Source organism: Panthera onca, chromosome D1 (assembly GCF_046562875.1).
Source record: "Panthera onca isolate mPanOnc1 chromosome D1, mPanOnc1 haplotype 2, whole genome shotgun sequence".
In the NCBI taxonomy this organism is placed as follows: Eukaryota; Metazoa; Chordata; class Mammalia; order Carnivora; family Felidae; genus Panthera; species Panthera onca.
This window is the reverse complement of record NC_138348.1, coordinates 89,369,532-89,393,793: the sequence shown is the minus strand read 5'-3', so window position 1 is coordinate 89,393,793 and position 24,262 is coordinate 89,369,532. Positions and strand designations below refer to the sequence as shown.

The 24,262-nt window shown below is 35.0% G+C and overlaps 1 protein-coding gene across 6 annotated transcripts in view; it reads right to left on the bottom strand.

The window, feature by feature from the left end:
* The window catches only part of ARHGAP32 (Rho GTPase activating protein 32), a 298,544-nt gene that overhangs the window by 34,125 nt on the left and 240,157 nt on the right, over window positions 1–24,262 (bottom strand). For all 6 annotated transcript variants that reach the window (XM_060605213.3, XM_078432952.2, XM_078432951.2 and 3 more), the window contains one exon: window positions 8,580–8,729. In XM_060605213.3, coding sequence (XP_060461196.3) covers window positions 8,580–8,729 — 150 coding nt within the window. The remainder of the gene's footprint in view (window positions 1–8,579; window positions 8,730–24,262) is intronic.

The following is a 24,262-nucleotide window of genomic DNA, read 5'->3' as shown; positions in this document are numbered from 1 at the left end:
CACAAACTGTGAGATCATGACCTGAGCCGAAGTCGGCCGCTTAACCCACTGAGCCACCCAGGCGCCTCCCAGTTTGCCACTTTTAAAAGTTTCTTTCATCTGGGGCACCTGGGTGGCTCAGTTGGGTAAGAATCTGACTCCTGATTTTGGCTCAGGTCATGAATGATCTAATGGCTTGTGAGTTTGAGCCCCACATCAGCTTCTGTGCCGACAGTACGGAGCCTGCTTGGTATTCTCTCTCTCCCCTTCCCTGCTCTCTCTCTCTAAATAAATAAAAATAAACTTTAAAAAATAAAAAAAATAAAAGTTTCTCTCATCTTTTCATAGTTAATGCTAATTCTGAATTTTATCCAATAAACAAAACACCAACATAAGGCAAAGGTCAACGTGACTTCAGGTAGAAGGAATCTTTTAATTTCCTGCCTGTCTTTACATTAAAATTGCTGATGTTTCGACTTAATATTATCAGTTAATCATAAAGGACACTGTAGCAATAAGCAAAAAAAAAAAAAAAAAAAAAAAAAAAAGAAGGGGTACTCTCTGGTTACCTCACTAAAGACCTGATACAAACTGACAGCTAGTCCAGGCCTATAGTCTAGAAAAGACCATTCAAAGTACATAATTTAAAAGTTTTTATACTCATTCAAAAATGTACAGTAGCTGAAATTTGAACTTTGTCTTAATGTCTTAATTGTCTTACTGAAGACTGATGAATTTACAGGCTTTAGCATAACAATGTTCATTTGATAGTGTTAGTTAAAAGAATCCATGAAAGAAAGGTTGGGAGAGCATTATTTGGTCTGCAAAAAACTGCTATACAAAGGATGAGACATTCAGATTGGCAAATGAAACAACTGAGATATTTTAATTAGGTAACTATAGCTAATGTATTTTCATTTACTGTATATAACATTATTATTATAAGACCTTTTTAAAAATTTTTTAATGTTTATTTACATTTGAGATAGAGACAGAGCATGAGCAGGGGAGAGGCAGAGAGAGAGACACACACAGAGAATCTGAAGCAGGGTCCAGGCTCTGAGCTGTCAGCACAGAGCCCGATGTGAGGCTCGAACCCACAAACTGTGAGATGATGACATGAGCCAAAGTCGGAAGCTTAACCAAGTGAGCTACCCAGGTGCCCCTATATAGACTTTTCATTGGTTCTCCTGCCTTTTTTTGTCCTTCCTGCATTCCATCTTTTAAATTCTACCAGATCCTACAATTTAATTTAAAATTTAAACTCTTTAGCTTTGAATAATTTTTTAAAGCAGCTATATTATTGAGCATTTAATAAGTGCCAAGCTAAGTTTTTTTTACAATAGATGCCTCAATTAGTTCTCACAAAAATCCATAGGAAAAGCTCTGTCACTATATTGAGAGGAAACTGAGTCTTACAGACATGAAGTTTTACCCAAGGGCAAACAGGAAACAACGGACGAAATGAGATTCTAATTTAAACAGTCCAAGTACAAAGCCAATTTTTAACTAAGGCAAAATACTGCCTAGAACATAAGGTCCCCTCCATGGTTTGCACTTACATTATTGATTTCACAACTCTAGGCCAACTCAAGTCTCTCCTCTTTTGCCACACAAAGCAGCCATTTTATACGTCCCCCAATTTCCTAGTAGAGAAAAACCAATTTCCTCTTCTGGGATTTTCTTCGTACTATCATCTTCTTATAGAAAACTCTTGGCTGTTGTTGAAAACACAACTGAACTTTCACTCTTAAGCAAGCCTTCTTTGAATATTCCCAAGGAGAGCTAGCTGCACTATGTTCTAGGTGCCCAAAGAACTATGTCATTTTGAAATATTTGCTTGTTTATACAACTATTACCCTTTATTAGTCAAGCTCTTAAGGAGCAAAAAGCATGTTTCATCTGTCTTTGTATATTCAAAGTCTGTGTCTGGAAACAACGTACAAATTTAGCAAATGAGTTAATCTATAACTGCCCTTGTGAGCCTGAGAAAGTCATATGATCAAGTCAGCAGAGCAGGGCCATCTTAGTTTCCATAAGAAACTGTATTCATTTTCAAGTGTATGCTTTCTATCATCTTAGTAACAAGAAAAATATCTTTACAAACTGGAGTTCTAGTACTAATACTGCTCCATCAGTGATAATCTCAATACCTTACTTAGGTTTCTATCCTTACAAATGAGAAGTAAAATAATAAACTGGGACCTGGAAAATTTCTACCACCTACTTCAAAGGAAATATATTTAGAGATTATTGGGATAACTAATATAATTACTTAAAGAAAGGAAGGAAAACAAAGCTGTAATTTTTTTTCTTAAAAGACACTTCTCATTATGTATTCTCCAAATTAGCATGCTAACTGACCCAGGTACTCAAAGCCCTTCAGAACACAGGGTTTTATTTGTGTATTATCAGGCTCTCTTAGGATGCATTATAGAATTTTCATAAAAATAAGCTACCATCTCTTAAAAAGTATAGATTACTTTCTTGGGACTCTCAAAACCATGTGATAGTAGATGCATACTTGCTTATATTCTTCTAAATAAGTAGGCAAACTTTGAATTAAAGGTCTTTCCCTGATAATATATGGCTGAGGCTCCACAGATATAATACATTATGGAAAACATCTGAACTGTTTAACATTTTATGTTCCCTAGGCAAAAAGACTGAGTGTTCCCAAAACAATCACATAGTGGGGCTTCATAAATAAAATTACATAACTGAACAGTGCTATTAGAATTTTAAGAGAGATGAATGAGAAAGTTATTTAAAATAGGTAGTAAAATGAAAGAGAAAAGCATAAACTTTGATTTTAAAGAAGACAGTAGAAACAAGAACAGGGTCAGAAGATAAAAAGAGAAAAGATCTGGTTTCTCTTTTCACTAACATATAAGAAAGCAATATGGGAACCCGTTACATTATTAGAAGAAATCCTAGTTTTAAAAAAGGCATCTTAATAACCATCTTTTCCCCCAACACCATCTAACAAACCAGCAAAGTGCACATTAAACAATGACCCAGTCAAAACGTAGCATTAGAAAACCTCCACACCGGTTCTACCAAAAGAGGGCAGGACTTTAAGAATTATTCCCACACTCTCCAACAGCATTCTTCTGATCCATTTTTATTTAGTATTTTTAGTAGTTTTGATGTCATCATGACAATATAATAAGTACATGTCTAAATTAAAACTGATGACATTTAAGATTAGAACCATAGCTAAAAGAAGTGTGTGGTAAGTAAGTAGGACATGGACTGGTCTTTGATTTTTCTTGACAGCTGTGGTTTCGTGTCTCTTCTCTTCATTCACTCACTCACTCACTCATTCACCAACCATTTATTACAACCCTTCTATATGCCAGGCATCAAGCATGCATTCTGTGATACAGATGAAAGAGTCAAATTCCACTCTCTGAGGGGTGGCTTCTAGGCCAGGAGGACACTGGTACAGCCTTACTTGTTAGAACGTGTGTCATCGTTTTTGGTTATGAAAATAGGATTATCAAAAGGGAGTACTTTCATGGGTTATTTGGCCTTGTTATCCCCGCCCCCCCCCCCCCCCCCCCCCCGCAGTGTGCTCTGATTATAAGATCTCTGTATATTTACAATAGTGTTTTTGGTTTTTTTTTGTTTTTAAGCCTCTTGCTCAGGGACACCTGGGTTGCTCAGTGACACCTGGGTTGCTCAGTGGGTTGAGCATCCGACCCTTAATTTGGGTTCAGGTCATGATCTCACGGTTTCTGAGAATGAGTCCCATGCCAGGCTCTGCACTGATTCTCTCTTCTCTCTGCCTCCCCACCAAGCCACCAAAGTAAATAAATAAATGTTAAACAAAAAAGCCTCTGCCTCAAACACAGAAATGTGCTCAGGCAACAGCTTCCTCATCTTGAGTTTTAAAATTTTTGTATTTTGTAGCAACTCTAATTTTTTGTAGAAAACCAAGTTTTCTACAAAGTTCTCACTTTTTTTGCAATTTCATTTCAAATCTCATTTTTAAGGAAATTTGGTTTCAAGTACGTGCAGTAAACAACACAAATCCTGTAAAAAAAAACCATGACACCTGAAAACTTTGTTCCACTAGAATAAATTTATCATAGTTTAGGGAATGTATGAACACTCTAGTTATTAAATCTGTTATTTTTCAGAAAGAAATGATATATTGGTACCTGTCTTCTACTATCATACTTACTAAGAATGGAAACACACCTGAAACTTCTAAGTACAACTAAAATGTGCTGAATTGATGTGCGAAAGCTAAAAAGCATGGCAGACCAAACGAGAAAACATTCCTCATATTAATATCACATCCAAGCAGGGTTGAAAAAAATGAGACACAAAAGAAATAAAAATTAAAAAGAGATAAAAAAGAAAAAAGAAATATAACAAAAAACTTTTGACTCCATAATTAAGAATGCCTATGTAAATGACAAATTACCCACAAAAAAAGTACTATATGAGATTTAAAAAGAAATCAGTTCTTTAGAGAACTGTGATATAATCTTTAAGCAACTCAATTATAAGCATTGTGTTTTGTGGTAGCTGAAATGCTGTAAGATCATTCTGAGTGAATCCTGGTACTAAAGGATTTTTTTTAATGCCTTGTCAGGTTCCTACAAGATTTCTTACAACACTTTGTATGGAAGAAACAGGTCAGGTTTGTCACTTTCTCCAACAGGGAGGTGTTCAAAAGTTTAGAAAGTGTTAACAGCATAATCTTTCTATAAAGTTAATTATTCATTAGGAATACAGTTGAGAAAATGAATCACTTAGCAAAACAGTACTCCAAAATGAGCTTTCTTATTAGAAAATCTGGTACAAAATCTATTTTATATAGAATAAGAACACTATTTTACAGTCCAAACTAAAACAGAATAAATATGAGGAAGAATGATTATACACATTTTAAATTATATCTACCTAGCCATCCATATTTATATCTCATGTCTTCTCACAATTATGTATATACTATATAAATATATCATTCTTCCTTGTGATTATTCCTTTTGACTTGAAAATACTATTATATATATTCAATTCTATCTTTTAATTTAGACTTTAAAATAATCGTTCTCTCCTATACAAATACACACATGATTGTAGTTACAGACTATGTACAGTATATATTAAGTCTCAAAATCCTAAAAAGCTTCTTTTTAATGTTTATTTTTGAGAGAAAGACAGTGAGTGGGGGAGGGACAGAGAGAGAGACAGAATGAGAGTGAGAGAGTGAGAGTGAGAGAGAGAGAGAGAGAGAGAGAGAGAGAGAATCTAAAGTAGGCTCCAGGCTCTGAGCTGTCAGCACAGAGCTCAACATGGGGCTTGAACTCATGAACCAGAGATTATGACCTGAGCTGAAGTTGATGCTTAATCACATGAGCTACTCAGGTGTCCCTCAAAATCTTAAAAAGCTTTAATTCCTCCACATTTATTAAATAAAAGACAAACTAATAAACTATTTTACTATTAAAAACCATCTTCTTTCCAAAAATTTTACTTACTACATTTCAAAGTTTTCCCTTTTCTGGTTAGCCCTTATTTGAACATTCAAATGCATATACTTCATATGGATACTTATTCTTCATTTTCCACTATCCCTGATCAAACAGGAAGTAACTTTAGTATGTTAACTACAATATACCTTACCTCAGTCTTCAAGGTTTCTGCCTTTTAAATTTCACCAAATTACCATTACATTCTAATGGTACAAATTAATTTTTGCTTCTCTAATCATCTGAATACAGACTTTTCCTCTGGACAGGCCTTTAGCGGAGTTTTCTCTTCTCAGATTATTAATTTCATTTCTAATACTCTTCTAGTGCTTTTTTCTTCTTCTTTAATTGAAAAAAGGACAACTAAGAAAAAAGTTACGAAGATATTCCTATCTACATCGAATACTGTACCATAATTGTATTCAATTTTACATCACCTAAATATACATACTTTCAAAAGGGTGTATATAGAACATTTTTCAAATTTCTACATTATATTCAAACTACAATTTCAATAGCCTCTTAATTTATAGAATAATTTCCCTAAAAGTTGAGGATTCAATTTGTTTGCTCTTATATCTAATGCTATAATGAATATTTTTGCTCCTATTGAAATGCAACTTTAGTATAAATCCCTAAGGAAAACTGCTACATAAAAGGAACACTATAAAGTCTCTTGCTATAAAGTGCCAAAATGTTTTTCAAAAAAGCAGTAATTCACAGTAATTCACAAATTTCCCTTATTGGTAAAAATCACTGCTATTTTTAATAGCACTGAATATCATATTTTAGAAAAACAGTTGTGATATTAGTAATTTTTACCAATATAAAATGGCATATAAAATTTATACAAAGATACCTTTATGATTATGAATAAGCAGAAATAGGTTTTTGTATTTTAGATACCATCTATCTTCCCTGTGAAAATTATATGTTTTATCTTTTCTCAGTTCTTCTACTCAGGGGCTTAATTTTCTCACAAATCTGAATGATGTTTTCATACACTTTATTAGGAACATTTTATCATATCCAAAAACAGATTACTTTTTGTCTGAGGTACCTTTCCTTTGCATTTGTCATTTTCATTATATGGAAATTAGGTACTTGAGCCCACCACTTCCTTTATGTTTTTTTTTTTTAACCTAAGAAAAACTTTATCCCTCTTTGATCGCAAAAAGAAATCACTTCATGTTAGCATTTCTATGAGTTTAAGACAGTTTTATACACTTGGAATTTTCAGTGTTATAAAGTAAGAATTTTTTCAAAATTGCTATTTCATACTCTCTCCTTCTCTTTCTCTCTATATACACATACATAGTTAATAAGTCACCCCCACCCCGTGACCTGGTTTTAAGACCATACTTTAGCACAGTGGATTCTTGTCTATAGTAAGAACTTCTGAACATTCCAAGCTATTTCATTCATATCTCACTCTCTACACTAATAACATTCTATTTTTGCATATTGTTTTAATGTTTGGTAAAGCTAGATGCCTCCTATTCTATCACTGATTTTTTTCTACCACAGCACTGCTTGATATTCCCCAATGGTTTACTTTTCCATGTGCATTTTGACTAGTTAAAATAATAATCCTCAGGTTGTTTTTTCAGAAACTGCATTAAGTTGACATTAGTTTCGGAACAGCACTTTTTTAAAATTTTATTTTAGGGGTGCCAGGGTGGCTCAGTCAGTTCAGCGTCTGACTTTGGCTCAGGTCATGATCTCAAGGGCTTGTGAGTTTGAGCCCCGTGTCGGGCTCTGTGCTGACAGCTCAGAGCCTGGAGCCTGCTTCTGATTCTGTGTCTCCCTCTCTCTCTGCTCCTCCCCTACTTGTTCTCTCTCAAAAATAAATAAAAACATTAAAAAAATAAAAAATAAAATAAAATAGTATTTTACCTTCTCCTTCAAGAAACATGGTATAGTTTGTATTAAATTCATATTATAAACACACTGTTATTCTTTTTTTTTTTTTTAAATGTTTTGAGACAAGAGTGTGTACATGTGGGGCAAGGGCAGAGAGAGAGAGGGACAGAAGATCTGATGCAGGCTCTGTCCTGATGTGGGGCTTAAACTCAGGAACTGTGAGATCATGACCTGAGCCAAAGCCGAAGTCAGACACTTAACCAAAGAAGCCACCCGGATGCCCCAATACACTGCTATTCTTTAAGCAATGAGTAAGGCCTTAATTTGAACTTGATGTTTATTGGTACTTAACACTAGTTTTCACTAGTGGCCTTTTAAAAACGTACAATGGGTATTTCCCATCAGGATTCAGAATTTCACAAATTATCTATTTCTGCAGGTAGATACTTCTTTAATACAGGATCTCTAAAGGAGATGGTAGAGGAAAGAATTATTTAAAAAAATTTTTTTAACTTTTTCCTTTCTTCCTATCCATTCATCCCCTGGATCCATTTAGCCAATTACTGAATTCTTGAATCAGAGTTTAATTTAGAAAGAAATTTACGGGCTCCTGGATGGCTCAGTTGGTTAAGCTGCCGACTCTTGGTTTTGGCTCATGGTTCATGACTTCGAGCCCCACATCAGGCTCTACGCTGACAGGGTGGAGCCTGCTTGGGATTCTCTGTCTCCCTCCCCTCTCTACCCCTCTCCCACTTGCTCTGTCTCTCTCAAAAATAAATACATAAACTTAAGAAAAATTTTAAAAATAAAAAAAAAATTAATTTTCAGCTACACCAGTGGGAGACTGGTCTTGGTACTTTATAGTCTCAAGAATTTGACTTTTTTTTTCAAAATAGAAATTAAATAAATAAGTTACAAACAAGTGAGAGGAAACACTGTCCGAGAAAGCAGTCTGGACAGATATAAAAATAATGCAGACTAACAGTGCTATTGTACCCTTTGTGTGAACGTCTTACTTACCCATCCCAGGCAGATCACAAGCAGCTGTGAGGCCCAAAGTGCATTCTTAGACCTTCTCTATTCTCAGTTATCTCACAACTCAAAGGAGTATGTGAAAAAGTTCAATACATGCTGTGGAGCTTAAATGAAATAAATGGTGCTTGCTTAATCTGCTTCCAAACTGATTATCGACAAGCAACATGGAGAGGGCAGATGCTGAATTTATGAGGTTATAAGTTCTATTTTTACCTTCAAAACCAGAATTCAGAAGGTGCTCCCCCAGGTCACAACCAAACACCCTCTCTTTCAAGATCCCCCGCTGCTTCAGCTTCTGTTTTGTGGGACGAGACTTCATGAATGTGCGCAGGAAAGTGATGAGCTTCCCGTGCTTTTTGGACACTGAAAAATAATAAAGAGGAAATCCCTCAGTTGTGGCATGTGGTTACATTTTTACTTGGTGTGAAAAAAAACAGCAGAGCTCTCAACAGGCTGACTGCAAAATCATCTATTACATGCACATTTTATATTCTGTAGGAAATTTTCAGTAGAAGTTTAGGCAACAGTTGCATTATAAATGGCATAATTTTACATCTTCTTCTCACCAACCTTTGATCTTACCTGATGCAACTGTCAATATATTTAAGTATTTAAATATATTTAAGTATTTACTTAATATATTTAAGTATTATAATATATAAATATATAAATATAATATATAAATATAACAATATATTTAAGTATTATAATCTGTGACCTATAAACCAAGCTTAGTAAACGAGCTATCTTCCCAATGCGTATACCCAAGGATGCTACAGGATTATGGCTGGGACCCGAGTTTTACTCTGATATATTGCTTTGGAAATCTTTATAATAAGTAAGACCTTCAATGATGTAAACGTGGTTCGCATTTCTAGTCTATTTCTAAAATGTTTTACTTGATGGATAGAATTTTTAATATATTTATAACCTGGAAAGTAAAACAAAAAAGAAAGAATTCCTTCTTTCTTATTTTATAAAGAGGACAATGTCATGATATAGAACACACTTGTCAAACAGCTATATAAAACACATACATAAAAAAACCCATGAACTCTTCTATTAACATCCATCTATAGTATACTAAATATATCACCTTAATTCCTTTTAGGTAAAGGTGAGAAATAAGTAGATTAATAAGCAGTAAAATATTTCCACTCATCGATATAGAAAGACAATAGCAATAAAACTGAAAGCAAACAAAAAAATCCCCCAGAAAAATGACTTCTGAAAAGTACAGTCTACAGGAAAATCTACTCTAAAAGTCAACATACCACAACTACCATAAACTCAGAGATTAGCTGTGGAATAGAAGACTAATAAGCCACATGGCCTCAATCCTACTCAGTTTGCAGATGGTTACTGGGAGTCTTACTGAATCCTACTATGTATAGATTCTTGAATGAACCCAAATCTTAAATCCCCTGAACTGACGAAGCCTCCTGTATGAATTCTGTGCACAGACAGAACGTGTGGCCTGGGGACCACAAGATGGCCTTAGATGGGTTCCTACAGATTGAACCAGCCACTTGTCCTCCATGTGTTTCTGTTTTATAAGAAATATTTATTTCTATTTCCAAACATCATCTTTTCTATGAACTGCGCAAGGGTGATCAACAACAGTGGTTTGCCCATAACCAAGAGGTGTCCTGGAACATGAGACTTTAAGTGTTAAAACGAGGAAATTCTAGGCAAACTGGAACAAGGTAGTCATCTTAGATTGTACACAGATTACACGATGAATTTATTTTTTCGATATAAATTATTTGAAATTTACTTGGAATTGTCAGAAAAATTTTGATGCTATCTCTTCTGACATGTCCTAAAACTCTAGGTAAATTACAACCTCTCTTGTATCCTAGATTCCTTGCTGTAAATTAAATGATATGCTCTCTTACCTGCTAGTGAGACATTGATAGCACTCTTGGGTAACTTCAGAAGTATGTCGCACGTATCATAGCATTACTGTATTAAAAAAGTCACTGGACTTGTAGGAGTTCTATTCTCCCCTAGTTGTTAGCACAGAGTGTGCTACGAATCTTTGTTAAAGAGTGGCCATCAAACGATTTCTATTCATTTTCAGACATTTTCTACATAAGCTTTAAAATAATTCTGACAAGATTTATCTAAAAATACAAATGAGTTTGGTTTGCAATAATTTAACATTGGATTTCTATATGTACTTTATGTATTTTTATACATTAACATTATAGTGATAAAATTCTACATATTTTCACTATTACTACCCAGAAACTGGGTGTATCATCATTTTTATGAACCTCTTATCTCTCTTAGTAAAATTTTCTAATTTTCTTTATGAAAAGATACACTCCACATAAATCTCCGGTTAGAAATATTTTAAGGTATTTTACATTTTTTTGCTGCTCTTGTAGAATAATACTTTTCTTCAATTATGGCTTTAACTGGTAATTACTGGTATGTTAGAAAACAATTTCTTTATGTATAGTTCAAATCTGATCATTTACCATACTCTCAACAATTAAAAAAAATTTTTAATGTTTATTTATTTTTGACAGAGAGACAGAGAGACAATGAGAGAGAGAAAGAGAGAGAGAGAGAGACAGAGTGTGAGCAGGGGAGGGGCAGAGAGAAAGGGAGACACAGAATCTGAAGCAAGCTCCAGGTTCTGAGCTGTCAGCACAGAGCCTGACACAAGGCTCGAACTCACTAACTGTGAGATCATGACCTGAGTCGAAGTCGGACGCTCAACCAACTGAGCCACCCAGGCGCCCCTCAACAATTTTAAGAGGAATGTAGTTGATCCTTTTGGATTTCATGGATATATCATTGCATCAAAGCAAATATGATCATTCTATCCTTTTTCTGATAGAAATAAGTTTTTATTTCTGTTTCAGATTTTAATAACTGGCCAGAATTCCAAGATACAATGTTAACAGTGGGCATTCGTATTTTGGTAACAAATTTGATGAAAATGTCTGTTGAATATGACAACTGTATATGTATATGATGTATACGAGAGAGCATTCTTTTAGTCTCAGATCTCCAAGAATGTTTCCTAGGAATGGGAATTGAACTTTAAGTATAATTCATTCAGCAACAAATCTCTAAATGCCTACTATATCTTAGGAACTGTTCTGAGTCCTGAGATTACACTGGGGAACAACTCAGGTGAGTTCCCTGCTGTCACAAAGCTTACCGAGAGAAGACAATGGAACGATTAAATACAAACAACAACATAGCGAGCATTTATTTTATATTAGTAAGAGCTAGCAATTGCACAAGTGTTTATATTTACTAACCATTCACTTCTCATAGAGTCCTGTAAGGAAAATACTACTACTATTCCCATTTTCAGATGAAGAAACTAAGACACAGAGTGCTAAGTAACAGGTCTAATGTCAAATAACCAGGATTCAAAATCAGGTGGCCTGGCTCAAAACCCAAGCTCTAAGCCACTGTGTGGTACTGCCTAAATTAAGATAACCAGGTAATTTCAGACTGCTTTTAACTGCCCATAAGGAAATGGAGTCAAGTGACAATGTCAAGAGAAAAGAAAAGTACGCTGGATAGGGTGGCCAGGGAAGGTGTGAAGACGTCACATCTGATCTGTAAGGCACTGGGTGTAGAGGGCAAGGAAGACAGTATGGTCTGAAATGAGGAAGAAGAGGTATGCAAAGGCGAGGTACTAGAGGCCACGTTACCAAGTTTGGAATGTATGCAACGAGAACACACTTTAAGCTGTTCGCTTAAACACTTTAGGAAAGTTACATTAAAAATAACCCAATATGTGTATTAGGGACACAAATGTGCATTAATTGGGAATTGGCTGAATTATGATACATCTGCACAGAGAATTACTGCTTTTTTTTTTAAAGGAGATACCACCTCACACCTGTCAGAATGGCTAAAATTAACAACTCAGGAAACAACAGGTGTTGGTGAGAATGCAGAGAAAGGGAACCTCTTTACGATGCTGGTGGGAATGCAAACTGGTGCAGCCACCCTGGAAAACAGCATGGAAGTTCCTCAAAAAATTAAAAATAGAACTACCCTATCTATGACCCCGCAATTCCACTACTAGGTATTTACTCAAAGGATACAAAAATGCTGATCAGAAGATATGTTAGAAAACATGCACCCCAATGTTTATAGCAGCACTATCAACAATAGCCAAATTATGGAAAGAGCCCAAATGTCCATCAACAGATGAATGGATAAAGGAGATGTGGTATATATATACAATGGGGTATTACTCACCGATCCAAAAGAATGAAATCTTGCCATTTGCAACAATGTGGATGGAAGTAGAATGTATTATGGTAAGTGAAATAAGTCAGAGAAAGACAAATATTCACTCATATGTGGAATTTAAGAAACACAACCGATGAAACAGGGCAAGGGAAGAAAAGATAAAAACAGAGGAGGCAAACCGTAAGAGACCTTAAATACAGAGAACAAACTGAGGGTTGCTGGAGGAGTGTTGGGGTTGGGTATGGGTTAAATGGTTGGTGGGCATTAAGGAGGGCACTAGTTGTGATGACCACTGGATGTTATATGTAAGTGATGAATCACTGGGTTCTACTCCTGAAACCAAAACTACACCACATGTTAACTAACTTGAATTTAAATAAAAAAATAAAAAAATAAATAAAGGAGGCTCTCTACCTACACTATGGCATAATCTCCAGGATACATTCTGTCAAAAAGGAACATAGAGAATAGTATATTTTGTATAAGAATGGATGGGGAATACATATATCACACACACATAAATTCACACAAATACATGTATGTGTGTACCTAAGGGTTTATTTTTGCAAAGAGGAACACTTTAACGATAAACCAGAAATTAATAAAAATGGGTAAAGAAAATAGGTGGGGAGAGAAAGCAAAACTGCTCTGAATTTACCTTTTCATATAGTTTGATTTGATTTTATTTTTTTTTAATGTTTTTATTTATTTTTGAGACAGAGAGAGACAGAGCATGAGCAGGGGAGGGGCAGAGAGAGAGGGAGACACAGAATCCAAAGCAGACTCCAGGCTCTGAGCTGTCAACACAAAGCCCGATGTGGGGCTCGAACTCACGGACTATGAGATCATGACCTGAGCCGAAGTTGGACATTCAACCGACTGAGCCACCCAGGTGCCCCATATAGTTTGATTTTAAAATTATGTTAACAATCTTTCTACATGTTCAAAAATAAAATTTAGAACATTAAAAAAGCAAATCCTAATTTTGGAAATAGCCTGAAACAATGTATCTCATACATCAAATTGGGAACACTGTCAACAGAGAGAAATTATTTTAAATGACCTATAAATAGTAAACTGACCATGCTTACTTAGTGGGATATATTCTAGTAACAAAAAAAAAAAAAACGTACAAAGTAATATTTAATCTCATTCAACTGTTTTAGTATTGGTAGTAATATCAGTAGTATAATTCGTAAACAATTTTATACATATTGTGGGACAAAACAAATAAATATGTTAATGTTGTTAGGACCCAAGATTTTCGGTGTGAGAGAAAGGAGATACAATGATAAAATCAAAGTCGTCGAGGAAAAACCCCAGTAATGTTAACTTGCGTTGGAAATCTGAACATGAACTTAAAATACACACATATTTCCCCTAAGCTCTAGCCACTGAAAGGGTTAAGAAACAATGACACTCCACTTGCAGTAAACGCCTTTGGTCTCAGGTGTGGGTTTCTAAATATCATTCCTTAATCAAATAAACCAAGACTCCCTGGAGAAATGGTTGTTTGCAGGTTGACAGCAAGGAAAGTACAAGGTGAGAGGGTAAAATTCTGTCGTGGCCAAAAGCAAGGGAAACAACCACACCCAGCAGGAGCGGTGCCAAAAAGACAGGTGAACATGCTGCCACTGGCCAGCTCTCGGACACAATGAAGACTTGCATATCACAACGAATGACTATGACTTAGTGTAAAACACCAAACAAATAAAAATTCATGTGTCCACAGTAACACTCCCCAGAAGAAAGGAAGGAAGAGAATGACAATTTTCAGCACAAATGGAGCTGGAACATTTAAAAAACTGCATGAATAGTTTGCCACCCTGCACTGGCTAGTGGCAAACTAGTAGAGAAAGGAACGTATTTACTTCTTTCGCATCAATTAGCAACAGCCTATCTAGAATGACTAGAATTACGTCTATGTTAACCAGGAAATGCACACGTTCACAATTCAGTGATAGCTACATGGAAATAAGTTATAATCATGATCCTCCAACCAAATTGTCATACACAGTAAAATGACACTAGTCAGAGGGCAGCCGATGTAGAACTGGACTTTCCAGGACACTAGATAGCTCTGACTCTGCTTTTGGTGTGCTAAGTTGGGCTCATGGACAAGGAAACTTGGCCATCTTTTCCTGCTAGGGTAAAGACTGTTCATGTGTATTTGTCCTAAATAGCGACATAAGCCTCAATTAAAGTAAGGGTTGCAACAGGACACAAAATTAAGACAAGAGGAGAGTGTCTGTAGCGACTCCACTCCCATGTGGCACTTGAGGGTTCTGGGAAACTGTGCCGGCATACGTACAACCTGGCTTCTACGATGCGTGGCCAGGCCCCTTGCTTCTGTTACCTTTCCAAAACACATTAAAATAAATTGGCAACTTTAAATCTAAATTTGTAACGGGCCTGGAGGGGTCAGTGTGGTCTCCACCTACCAATCTGTAGTCCAATCTGAGACACCGAAATAACCAGTGTTCATAATGATGACTAGACATAGAGTCTAAAATGACTTCTCAGTCTTCAACGTAAGATTAAACTATGTCCTATGTAGTTTCAGTGTTGCTGCTATTGTTAATCTAACTGGCATTCTAGTATATGTGCTGCTGAAGTGAGCACAATCTAATTGGCATTCTAATCCACCACGGTAGAGGCAGTTGGGTAAGGGCTCTGGCATCCATAATTAAATAATCGGTTGTCCATCAAAATAGATAAATTTCATTACATAGGAAGTTTAAACTAATAAAAATACTCAATTTAGTTATACTTAAATTTGAAGATTTCACAACACTTCCAGACATAAATGTCTCTTCATTAATTTGTTCTTTGTATTTTCATTCCATTTCTTAGATAAAAAAATGACCAGAAAAAGCTTACTATGGACACTGACACTGTCCCCGACCCATTGTTTTATAACAAACCAGAAAACTAAGTCAGCAAATCTACGTTTTGAGGAACAGGAGTATGGAATACTGTCAGTTACATCATAAGATTTCTTTTTTTTTTTTAATTTTATTTTTTATTTTTAAAAATTTACATCCAAATTAGTTAGCAGGGCACCTGGGTGGCTCAGTCAGTTAAGCATCCGACTTCGGCTCAGGTCATGATCTAGCAGTTCGTGAGTTCAAGCCCCACATCGGGCTCTCTGATGACAGCTTTGAGCCCGGATAGAGCCTGCTTCAGAGTCTGTGTGTCCCTCTCTCTCTTCCCCTCACCCACTACACTCTGTCTCTCTCTCTCTCAAAAATAAATACACATTAAAAAATTAAAAAAAAAAACAAATTAGTTAGCATATAATGCAACAATGATTTCAGGAGTAGATTCCTTAGTGCCCCTTACCCATTTAGCCCATCCCGCCTCCCACCATCACAAGATTTCTACTGAGGAAGGCAGAGTGGGTTTAGGTTTAGACACATTTCAACAAAGGAACATTGGAGGTAGTCGTAAGGGTGACAGGGTTAAAGTTCACCAAACATGCTGAATTAGAGAAACGAAAATGATAATGGCATTTCCACAGATAAAATACGTCAAAAGTAAAACACATACAATATTTAGACAAAAGCAAATCATACCATTTATATCCGAATTCCCTATTCCAGAGTTAAAATGCAACATGCGCCACAATGCTAACTTCTTCCTCGTTACTTACAAATGGTAGATTTTACATCTGCAGTCTTTTTTCAAACCTGAGACAAACCCAACCAGACCAGTCTTTCCAGTAGTTAAAAGCTTCAGCACTATGACACACAACTCAGCATCTCCAAGGTAAATCTTTACGATGTCGATAACCAGTTTACAGGGCACACTAAAAACAGACGGTTCAGTAAGCCACAGTGAACCCTGACACAGAGACATGGGGCACTGGGTGTTACCAATTACACAAGTGTAATATTTCTCTAGCAAAACTGAAGAATTCTTACTTTCTCAACACTCACTTAAACTAGAGTTCTCTAAATTGTGTCTCAGAAATCTTACAGATTGATTTTAGACAGGTTGAGGCTTTGGATTAATTTCTCAGGAAATTAAAAGATGACTTTGTACCAGATAATGGCCTAAGCATTACATTTACCTGATTATATGCACTGAGCTCTAATATCTGTGATAAATTCACAGTCAAGGAGACAAGTGAAAGGGTAGAAGTGGGATGCATAATACCTGAGGAGACTACCATTATTGAACCTAATAAAATAAGAGTATGATGTTTAACATGTCCAATGGATTTTCATGACTGTACCTAATATCCTTCTTTTGCTCAAAGTTTTCAAACGTATTAGATGCTATTTGGTGGAAACTTAACAGAGGGGAACAGAAATGTAGGCAACTGGACTATATGGATATTTAAGGATCTCATAACTTCCCAGAATCCAAGCCTCCGTTACAGACTTTGAAATATTTTATGCTAAATAAATATGAAAACATTTAAGTTGAAAAAATGAAATTCCATAAGCTTGCTTTTATTTAAGGCTAAACAATAGATCTATTTGTACCAATAAACATGAAGAAAGATTTTTCTCTAAGCAGTGTCAAATGGACTTTCTTACCTTGTTATTATAGACATAGACTAATAAGTTCTAAGAACTGCTCTTCAAAAGAGTATCTTCAAAATGAATTTTAAGAAAAAACTGTTGAGAAAAATAAAGTCTACCATATTATGCTTGTTTTTAATCTCACTATTATTTAAAAGCCTACTGGTCTAAAACTTGCTTAGACAGTTTTCAGGGCAAATTGATTGGAAAACACGAGCAGAAGACTAGGTCTGGGGTAAGGATGGTCCTGGGTAATCAAGAGCTATGGAACTATTAGAAGTATTAGAGTCCCGTGTAGGTGTGTTTATTTTTTAAAAAATGGGGTGTGTGGGTGGTTCAGTCAGTTGAGCGTCCAACTTCGGCTCAGGTCTTGTGGTTTGAAAGTTCAAGCCCTGCATCGGGCTCCGAGCTGACAGCTCAGGGCCTGGAGTCTGCTTTGCATTCTGTGTCTCCCTCTCTCTCTGCCCCTCCCCTTGCTTGTGCTGTCTCTCTGTCTCTCTCTGTCTCTCTGTCTCTCAAAAATAAGTAAACATTAAAAAAAACCTTTTAAATACTTTGATTATACAGAAAAGTTTAAGAGAATATGACAATATCAATGTACACATCATCTAGCTTTTTCACGCTGTTGACATTTAGCCATATTATTTCCTCAGATTTTCCCTTTTTTAAATTAAAAAAACATTAAGTGATACAGACATAGTTGAACCCACATAACTCCTCCAATCCTGTTTTTTGTACAGAGAGAACTTTTATCCTGAATTTAGTATTATCATTACCATACATGTTTTTATACTTGACACATAAAACCATAAAGAATATATACAATCATTTTAAATGTTTTTAAAATCTGCAGAAATGAAATCATACTATGTTAAACCTTCTCCAAAATCATGTATTCTCAGAATATATAATTGTGATTACGTATATTCATTTTAACTACATTATAGTATTCCCTTGTAAGTATATACCACCACTTAGACTTCTATTCTCCTACTATCATTGTGAGATTTCCCCAATTTTTGTTATTACAACCAATATTGCACTGAGCAATCTGCTAAGTGTCTCCCTGGGCACCTGTGAGACAACTTATCTGAAACTCATGTTTAGGCATGGGATTGTTGGATTGTGGAGTGTGTTATTTTTCAATCATATTTCAACTTTGCTAAAATATTCTCTAAAATGATTTACCAACATAGGATGTATTTTGGTGTTTCCATTCTTCATTTCTTTGTCTTATTTAGTTCTTTCAGACTTCTTCATTTTTGCCAAACTGAAATTTTATTCCACTTCAATATGCATTTCTGTGCATGATTTCATATGTTTCTTGGCCATTCAGTTTTCTTCTTTAGTGAGAGAACTGTTCATACCCTTTACCCATTTTAATGGGTAATGTGTCAAGTTTAATGTTTGGTTATCTTCTTCTTACTGATGAGCAAGAATTCTTTAAATAACGTAGAGACGAATCCTTTGTTAATTATTCATATTACAAACATCTTCTCCCAGTACAAATTTTAAAATGTCTTTAAGTATGGTTTCCATGCTTTAAGATATCTTTCCAGCAAGGAAACACTTAAGGTCAGAAACATATTGTACTATTTCCTATAAACCTTTTTTCCTAAAACTTTTTCACTTTCTTGTTTTATTTTATTTTAGACACGGCGGGGGGGGGGGGGGGGGGGGTGGGAGAGAAGGAGAAGGGCAGAGGGAGAGAAAGAATCTTAAGCAGACTCCACGCTCAGTGTGGAGCCCAATGTGGGGCTCAATGCCACATCCCGAGGGTCATGACCTGAGCCAAAACCAAGAGTCTGAAGCTCAACCAATTGAACCACCCAGGCACCCCTGCTTTTCTGTTTTCTTTTGTTTTTTAACTATTTTGTATGGCTGGAATGAGGTTGAGATATAATCATATTACTTTTTTCCTTATGCATAACCAATGGTATTTCATCACCTTTTATTGAGTAATCATTTCTCTACTAACTTTTGATTCATTTTCTTTTAATGTTTATTTATTTTTGAGAGAGAGAGAATGCAAACAGGGGAAGGACAGAGAGAGAAGAGGACAGAGGATCTGAAGCAGGCTCTGCGCTGACAGCAGAGAGTCCAATGAGGGGCTCAAACTCACGAACCATGAGATCATGGCCTGAGCTGAAGTCGGATACTTAACTGAATAAGCCACCCAGGTGCCCCTAATACTGATTCTTATATGAAAATGTGTATAGTGTGTGAGGGGTCTCTTCCTCAGTTCTCTTAATTCTGTCAGTCTCTTCTCTCCATTAATACCTTACTTTCTTAAGTTCTAGCACTTTATAAGTCTTAGTATCTAGAAAGAGGAGTCCCTTCTACTTACTCTTCAAAACTGCCTTTATATTTTTAGCCCTTTACTCTTTCATATGAATTTTAGAATCAGCTTGTCAAATTAAAGGAGGAAAAAATTGGGGGGAATCTGACTAAAGCTGTACTGAATTATAGATTATTTTCAACGAGAATGGATTTATGATACTGAGCCTTCCTGTACACAAACAGAAAATCTCTGCTCTTAAGATTCTTTATGTCCTTCAGTAAATTTTTCTAACTCTTCCCCATAAAGGTCTTATGTATTTTTTTTTTTTGTTATAGCTGTTCTTAGGAACTTTATGGTTTTTACTGCTACTGTAAATGGTACTATTTTCTAAACTATATTTTCTAATTGTTACTGGTGCATAAAAACTCAATTAGCATGCTGTGATGAACTGTTTCCTTCCACCTATGCCCCTACAACTTCTAGCTGTATGTTTGTGGACAAAGTGTGTAACTCTCAGTCCTTCATTTTCATCATCTACGAAAAAGTTAAAAATAGTAACTACCTAATGGGATTGTGACATTGTGAGTATTAAACAAGAGTATAAAGCACTTAGTGCTAGACAGAAAAAATTAATGTTGAGTGCTATTTCACTGAATAATTTTTGTTCAGCAACCTTGCTCAATTCTCTTCTAATAATTTGACTGTAGACTCTTCTGGATTTGTAGACAATTAACAACAAAGATCTGCTGATTTGCTTTTCTTCCTTTCCAATCTTTTAACTTCTTCTTGTCTAATATCACTGACCCTCTAAAGAACAATTATCTTGTTCTTGACTTTAAATAGATTGTTTCTTAAGTCTCACCATTAAGAATAAAATTTTCATGGGGTATTTTGGATGGAAACCTTAAATATATTAAAGAAATTCCCTACTCTTAATTGCTAAGATAAAAAAAAAATGAACAAGTGTTGACCTTTATCACATGATTACTTTGCATCTATTAAGAGATTATTTAGTTTCTCTTAATTTTTAAGTTTTGAATGTGGCAAACTAAATTTACACCCACTTTTAAAAGTCTTGCTTTTATACTCTGTAAGTTCCCTTTACTCCCACTTCCCTTGTATCTTTGTAAGGATAGAAATGAATACAGGAGACTAAAGAAGGAAATGGAAGGACATGGTAATTAAAAAAAAAAAAAGTCTTAAGCCAAAGTTCCATCTCAGGAACTCTAATAAACAAGGGAGTACTGTAAACATATTAGAAGTGACTTTCATTAAAGGAACACAAGCAAAATAATTCTATAGGGTACAAGTATAGACAAAGAATTCTAAAAACAAAAACTAACAGGTTGCTGATGCATTTTTAGCAACAAACTATATGACATAGATTTACATTTGCAGTCTTAAGTAAAGAGCTGAAGTGAACTGTGTTACTTAGTATTTTCAAATTTATTAATGGGGATATTGACAAGAGATATAAAAATTAACTTATTTTTAGCATGCACTGTCATATGTCCTGAAAGGATCTTTGGGCAACCAACAAACATAGCTTTGGAATCATTTAGTAAATAATCATGCCAGGGAAAAATGTAATATAATTCTTCTTTAGTTTATAGCTTTGAATATCAATTAAATTGGTTCAAACTAACCAACAAAGCTTTTATTTGACATTAAGTGAACTCAGAAATTGAGCTGTGATTCACTAGAATAATAATTCTACAAACCTTTTAAAGAAAAATTTCTGGATAGTTGAGCAAGATTCTAACACGTGACTCAAATATAAATTAAGCAGACTGAACCAAAAACACATTTTTCCAATACTACAGAACCTTTGGAACTTTCCCTTTTGCAAAAAAAAACTTCAACATAAATAAAGCTTTTAGGATGCATAATGATATAAAGGAAGTTCTTTAAGTCGATAACTGAAAATACACATAAATAATTTTGATGTTGTGGTTTTATTGATCTTATAAAAAAACACCCTCCAAATCAGAGTAAAGAAGTTTCTTGCACACCAAACTTATAGTAAGTTTTTACTTGCTGGAATAAGGACATGTCCAAGAAGTTAAGTCTCTGACTCTATTTTTATCTCTGAAAATCTTCTGGTCTAGCTTGTATTAGGTTCTCCCTCAACCTAGCTCTACCCATGGCCTGGTTCCAACTCCTATGATGAAAAAGATAAATTTAGTCCTAAACCAGATATCCAACAAAAACTGAGGGAAAAGTCTAGAAATGGTAATAGCCATGACACAGCAATATCATGACAATAACTACAGTATAGCTAATATTTATTGAGTGCTTACTATGTGCCAGTGCTTTCCATGTGTTAACCAACTAAAACTCAGTTTGTGTTAGCATCACACTCTAAATGAATTAAACTCAAAATATAAACCAGTATCTGATCACTAGAATCTTCTTCTTAAAAGTTTATGTCACAAAAACAGGTATATTAAGTAAAATCTAATTCGTCTCCCATTACATTCAACGTGATGACTTTTAAATGTAATAAAGGTTATAAGAATAATACTTTCATGCTTTTCCTTTCTTCAATGTATCCAGCTCTAATTATCAAAATGACCTATGACTCATATTCCTTTTCTTCAGTTTATTTCATGCTATCCTATAATATCTAAATATGTGGTAAAAATATTCAATAGGCATAAAATTTTAGCAACTCTATTTGAAGATTTACAAATACATGAACCAATGGCCTCGTAACTGAATGTTTTTATGCCTTTCCAATAATAAAACAAATAGTCCAATGAAGGTCATCCATTCAATCAAGCCTATTATTGGCCAGGCATGAGCAGGTGAAAATGAACTGGATGGACTAAGCATATGCAGATACAGTGTTAGTCCTGATTCTGCCAATAACTTGCTCTCAGATTTTAGATGAGATAAATAACCAGTCTAGATGTCAGTTTAATAACATGAAAAATGAGAAGTTTAACCAGTTTACAAATTTGAAATTTCAGTGAAAATACCTGCGAAATCATGAAATACTCTGACAAAATATAACGTTAGAACAGCATGGGAAGCTCCGAAGTCTGTGAAAAACCTCTTTGCTGTAGGAAAATTTATCAGAAGGAAAAAAAAGACATCATTTAAAACTTCACTGAAGAGCTAGTAAGAAAATAAATTAGGCTTTGTAAATCATCTTGGAAAAGGCTGGTATAAAAATTTAGGATACAAAGATCGCTGTTAAATGTTACTGGTTTTATGCATACTAAATCAGGGTTATTAGCACTTTTTAAGTAAAATTAATTTTAATTAAATCATTGGATTTATTTTTCTCCATGAAAACCTAAAATAGTAGTTAGTAATTATACTGGCTTTAATGTGAAAGGCATTCACAGCTGTTGATTATATCATATGATACACTATTGCTATTTCTTTGCTAGCAAATCCTTGGTAAATGGTACGATGGCCATTTATAATATTATTTTTACCAGAAAATGCTATATACTTTATAAAGATTGATTTTTGAATTAGGTTTCATGAATTTACTGCAGTAATACAATTATGCATCAAGTTCTGGAAATAGTTATATAAGCATGTTGTATAAATTAGTTATATAAGAACTCCTTACTACTATTTTAAGTAATAGAAAAAAAGGGAAATATTATGTATAGGCTCTGAACTTCTGCAAATTTATATTCTATCAGATTTATACTCAGGATGCAAAATTCTCACTGTCTCCTTAGGAAGTACTTCTAATTTTTAAAGCAGGAATACAGCAGTTTTAGCCTTGAATTTCATGCCTCTCCCTCTCCACCCACCACCAAAATAGATGTCCAAGAAAACCTTTAGATAAATATGAGTATTAAATCTTAATAAGCTGTTGAAGTTGTCGTGGGTCAAGAAAGTACAGAATCATTTTTGATTAATATATCATAAACAATTTTGGAAGTTAAGAGAAAAAAAACACAGTTCTCTAACTGATGCGTGTTAACAGCTGCAAGGGACTACCACAGAGAAAACATATGAGACCAGCTCAGGGATGAGGCTCTGGAATGCGGACGACCGTAACAGTTTTGATATCTGTACATTCCAACCTCAAAGGGAGGAAACCAGGTATTCAAGAAATGCCATGTACAATGCTAACATAAAAATAGCATTGACAGTGAGGGCTCTTGACTGAAAAACTGGAAAGCTACTAACAGTTACATAAGTCAAGAATGCTTCCATTTACTTACGAGAGAGAGGAGCAAGCATTTCAAAAGGCATTACCCTCTGGAATGCAAAGGGATGACACTAAGGCATCTAGAAGATAAATCTACAGTAAATTTTAGAGAAGAATCTTTCAGACACAGAAGAGATAAGAGCAATGCACTTGGAAAAAGAGAAGCAGAAAACAGGCAACGAATGGCTTCTTCAGAATATCCAGCACAACCCTTATGTGCAATGGCATGCCTATGCTTTACAAAAATATTTGGGTATTTGAATAAAAACGTTTCTCTTTTCCAGAGTTGAGAATGAAACCAAAGCAACAGCACACTGCCGCCCTTCCTCGAGGAGCACACACACAGATATAAGTTAGAAAGGGCATGGTATGTAGCTCTTTAAAAGTCACAGTTCCCTTGGGAAAATAGTCATCAGGTTAAGATAAGGCACTCTCATTATTTACATTATACATTTACTTTTCCAGGAGCTATACATTTCAGAAATATCAGAGGAGGCTCACATTTAGCCTATGTGATTTTAGGGTGACATAAATACATGCTTCTTGCTAAAATTGATACTGGTTATTTTAAAATTTAAACTACAAATTAAAATAAATGTGATTAGCTTTGTTCCCCAACTCTGTACAAAAAAGAAGCAAAAAAAATTTTTTTAACTTGGTGACTTTACCACCT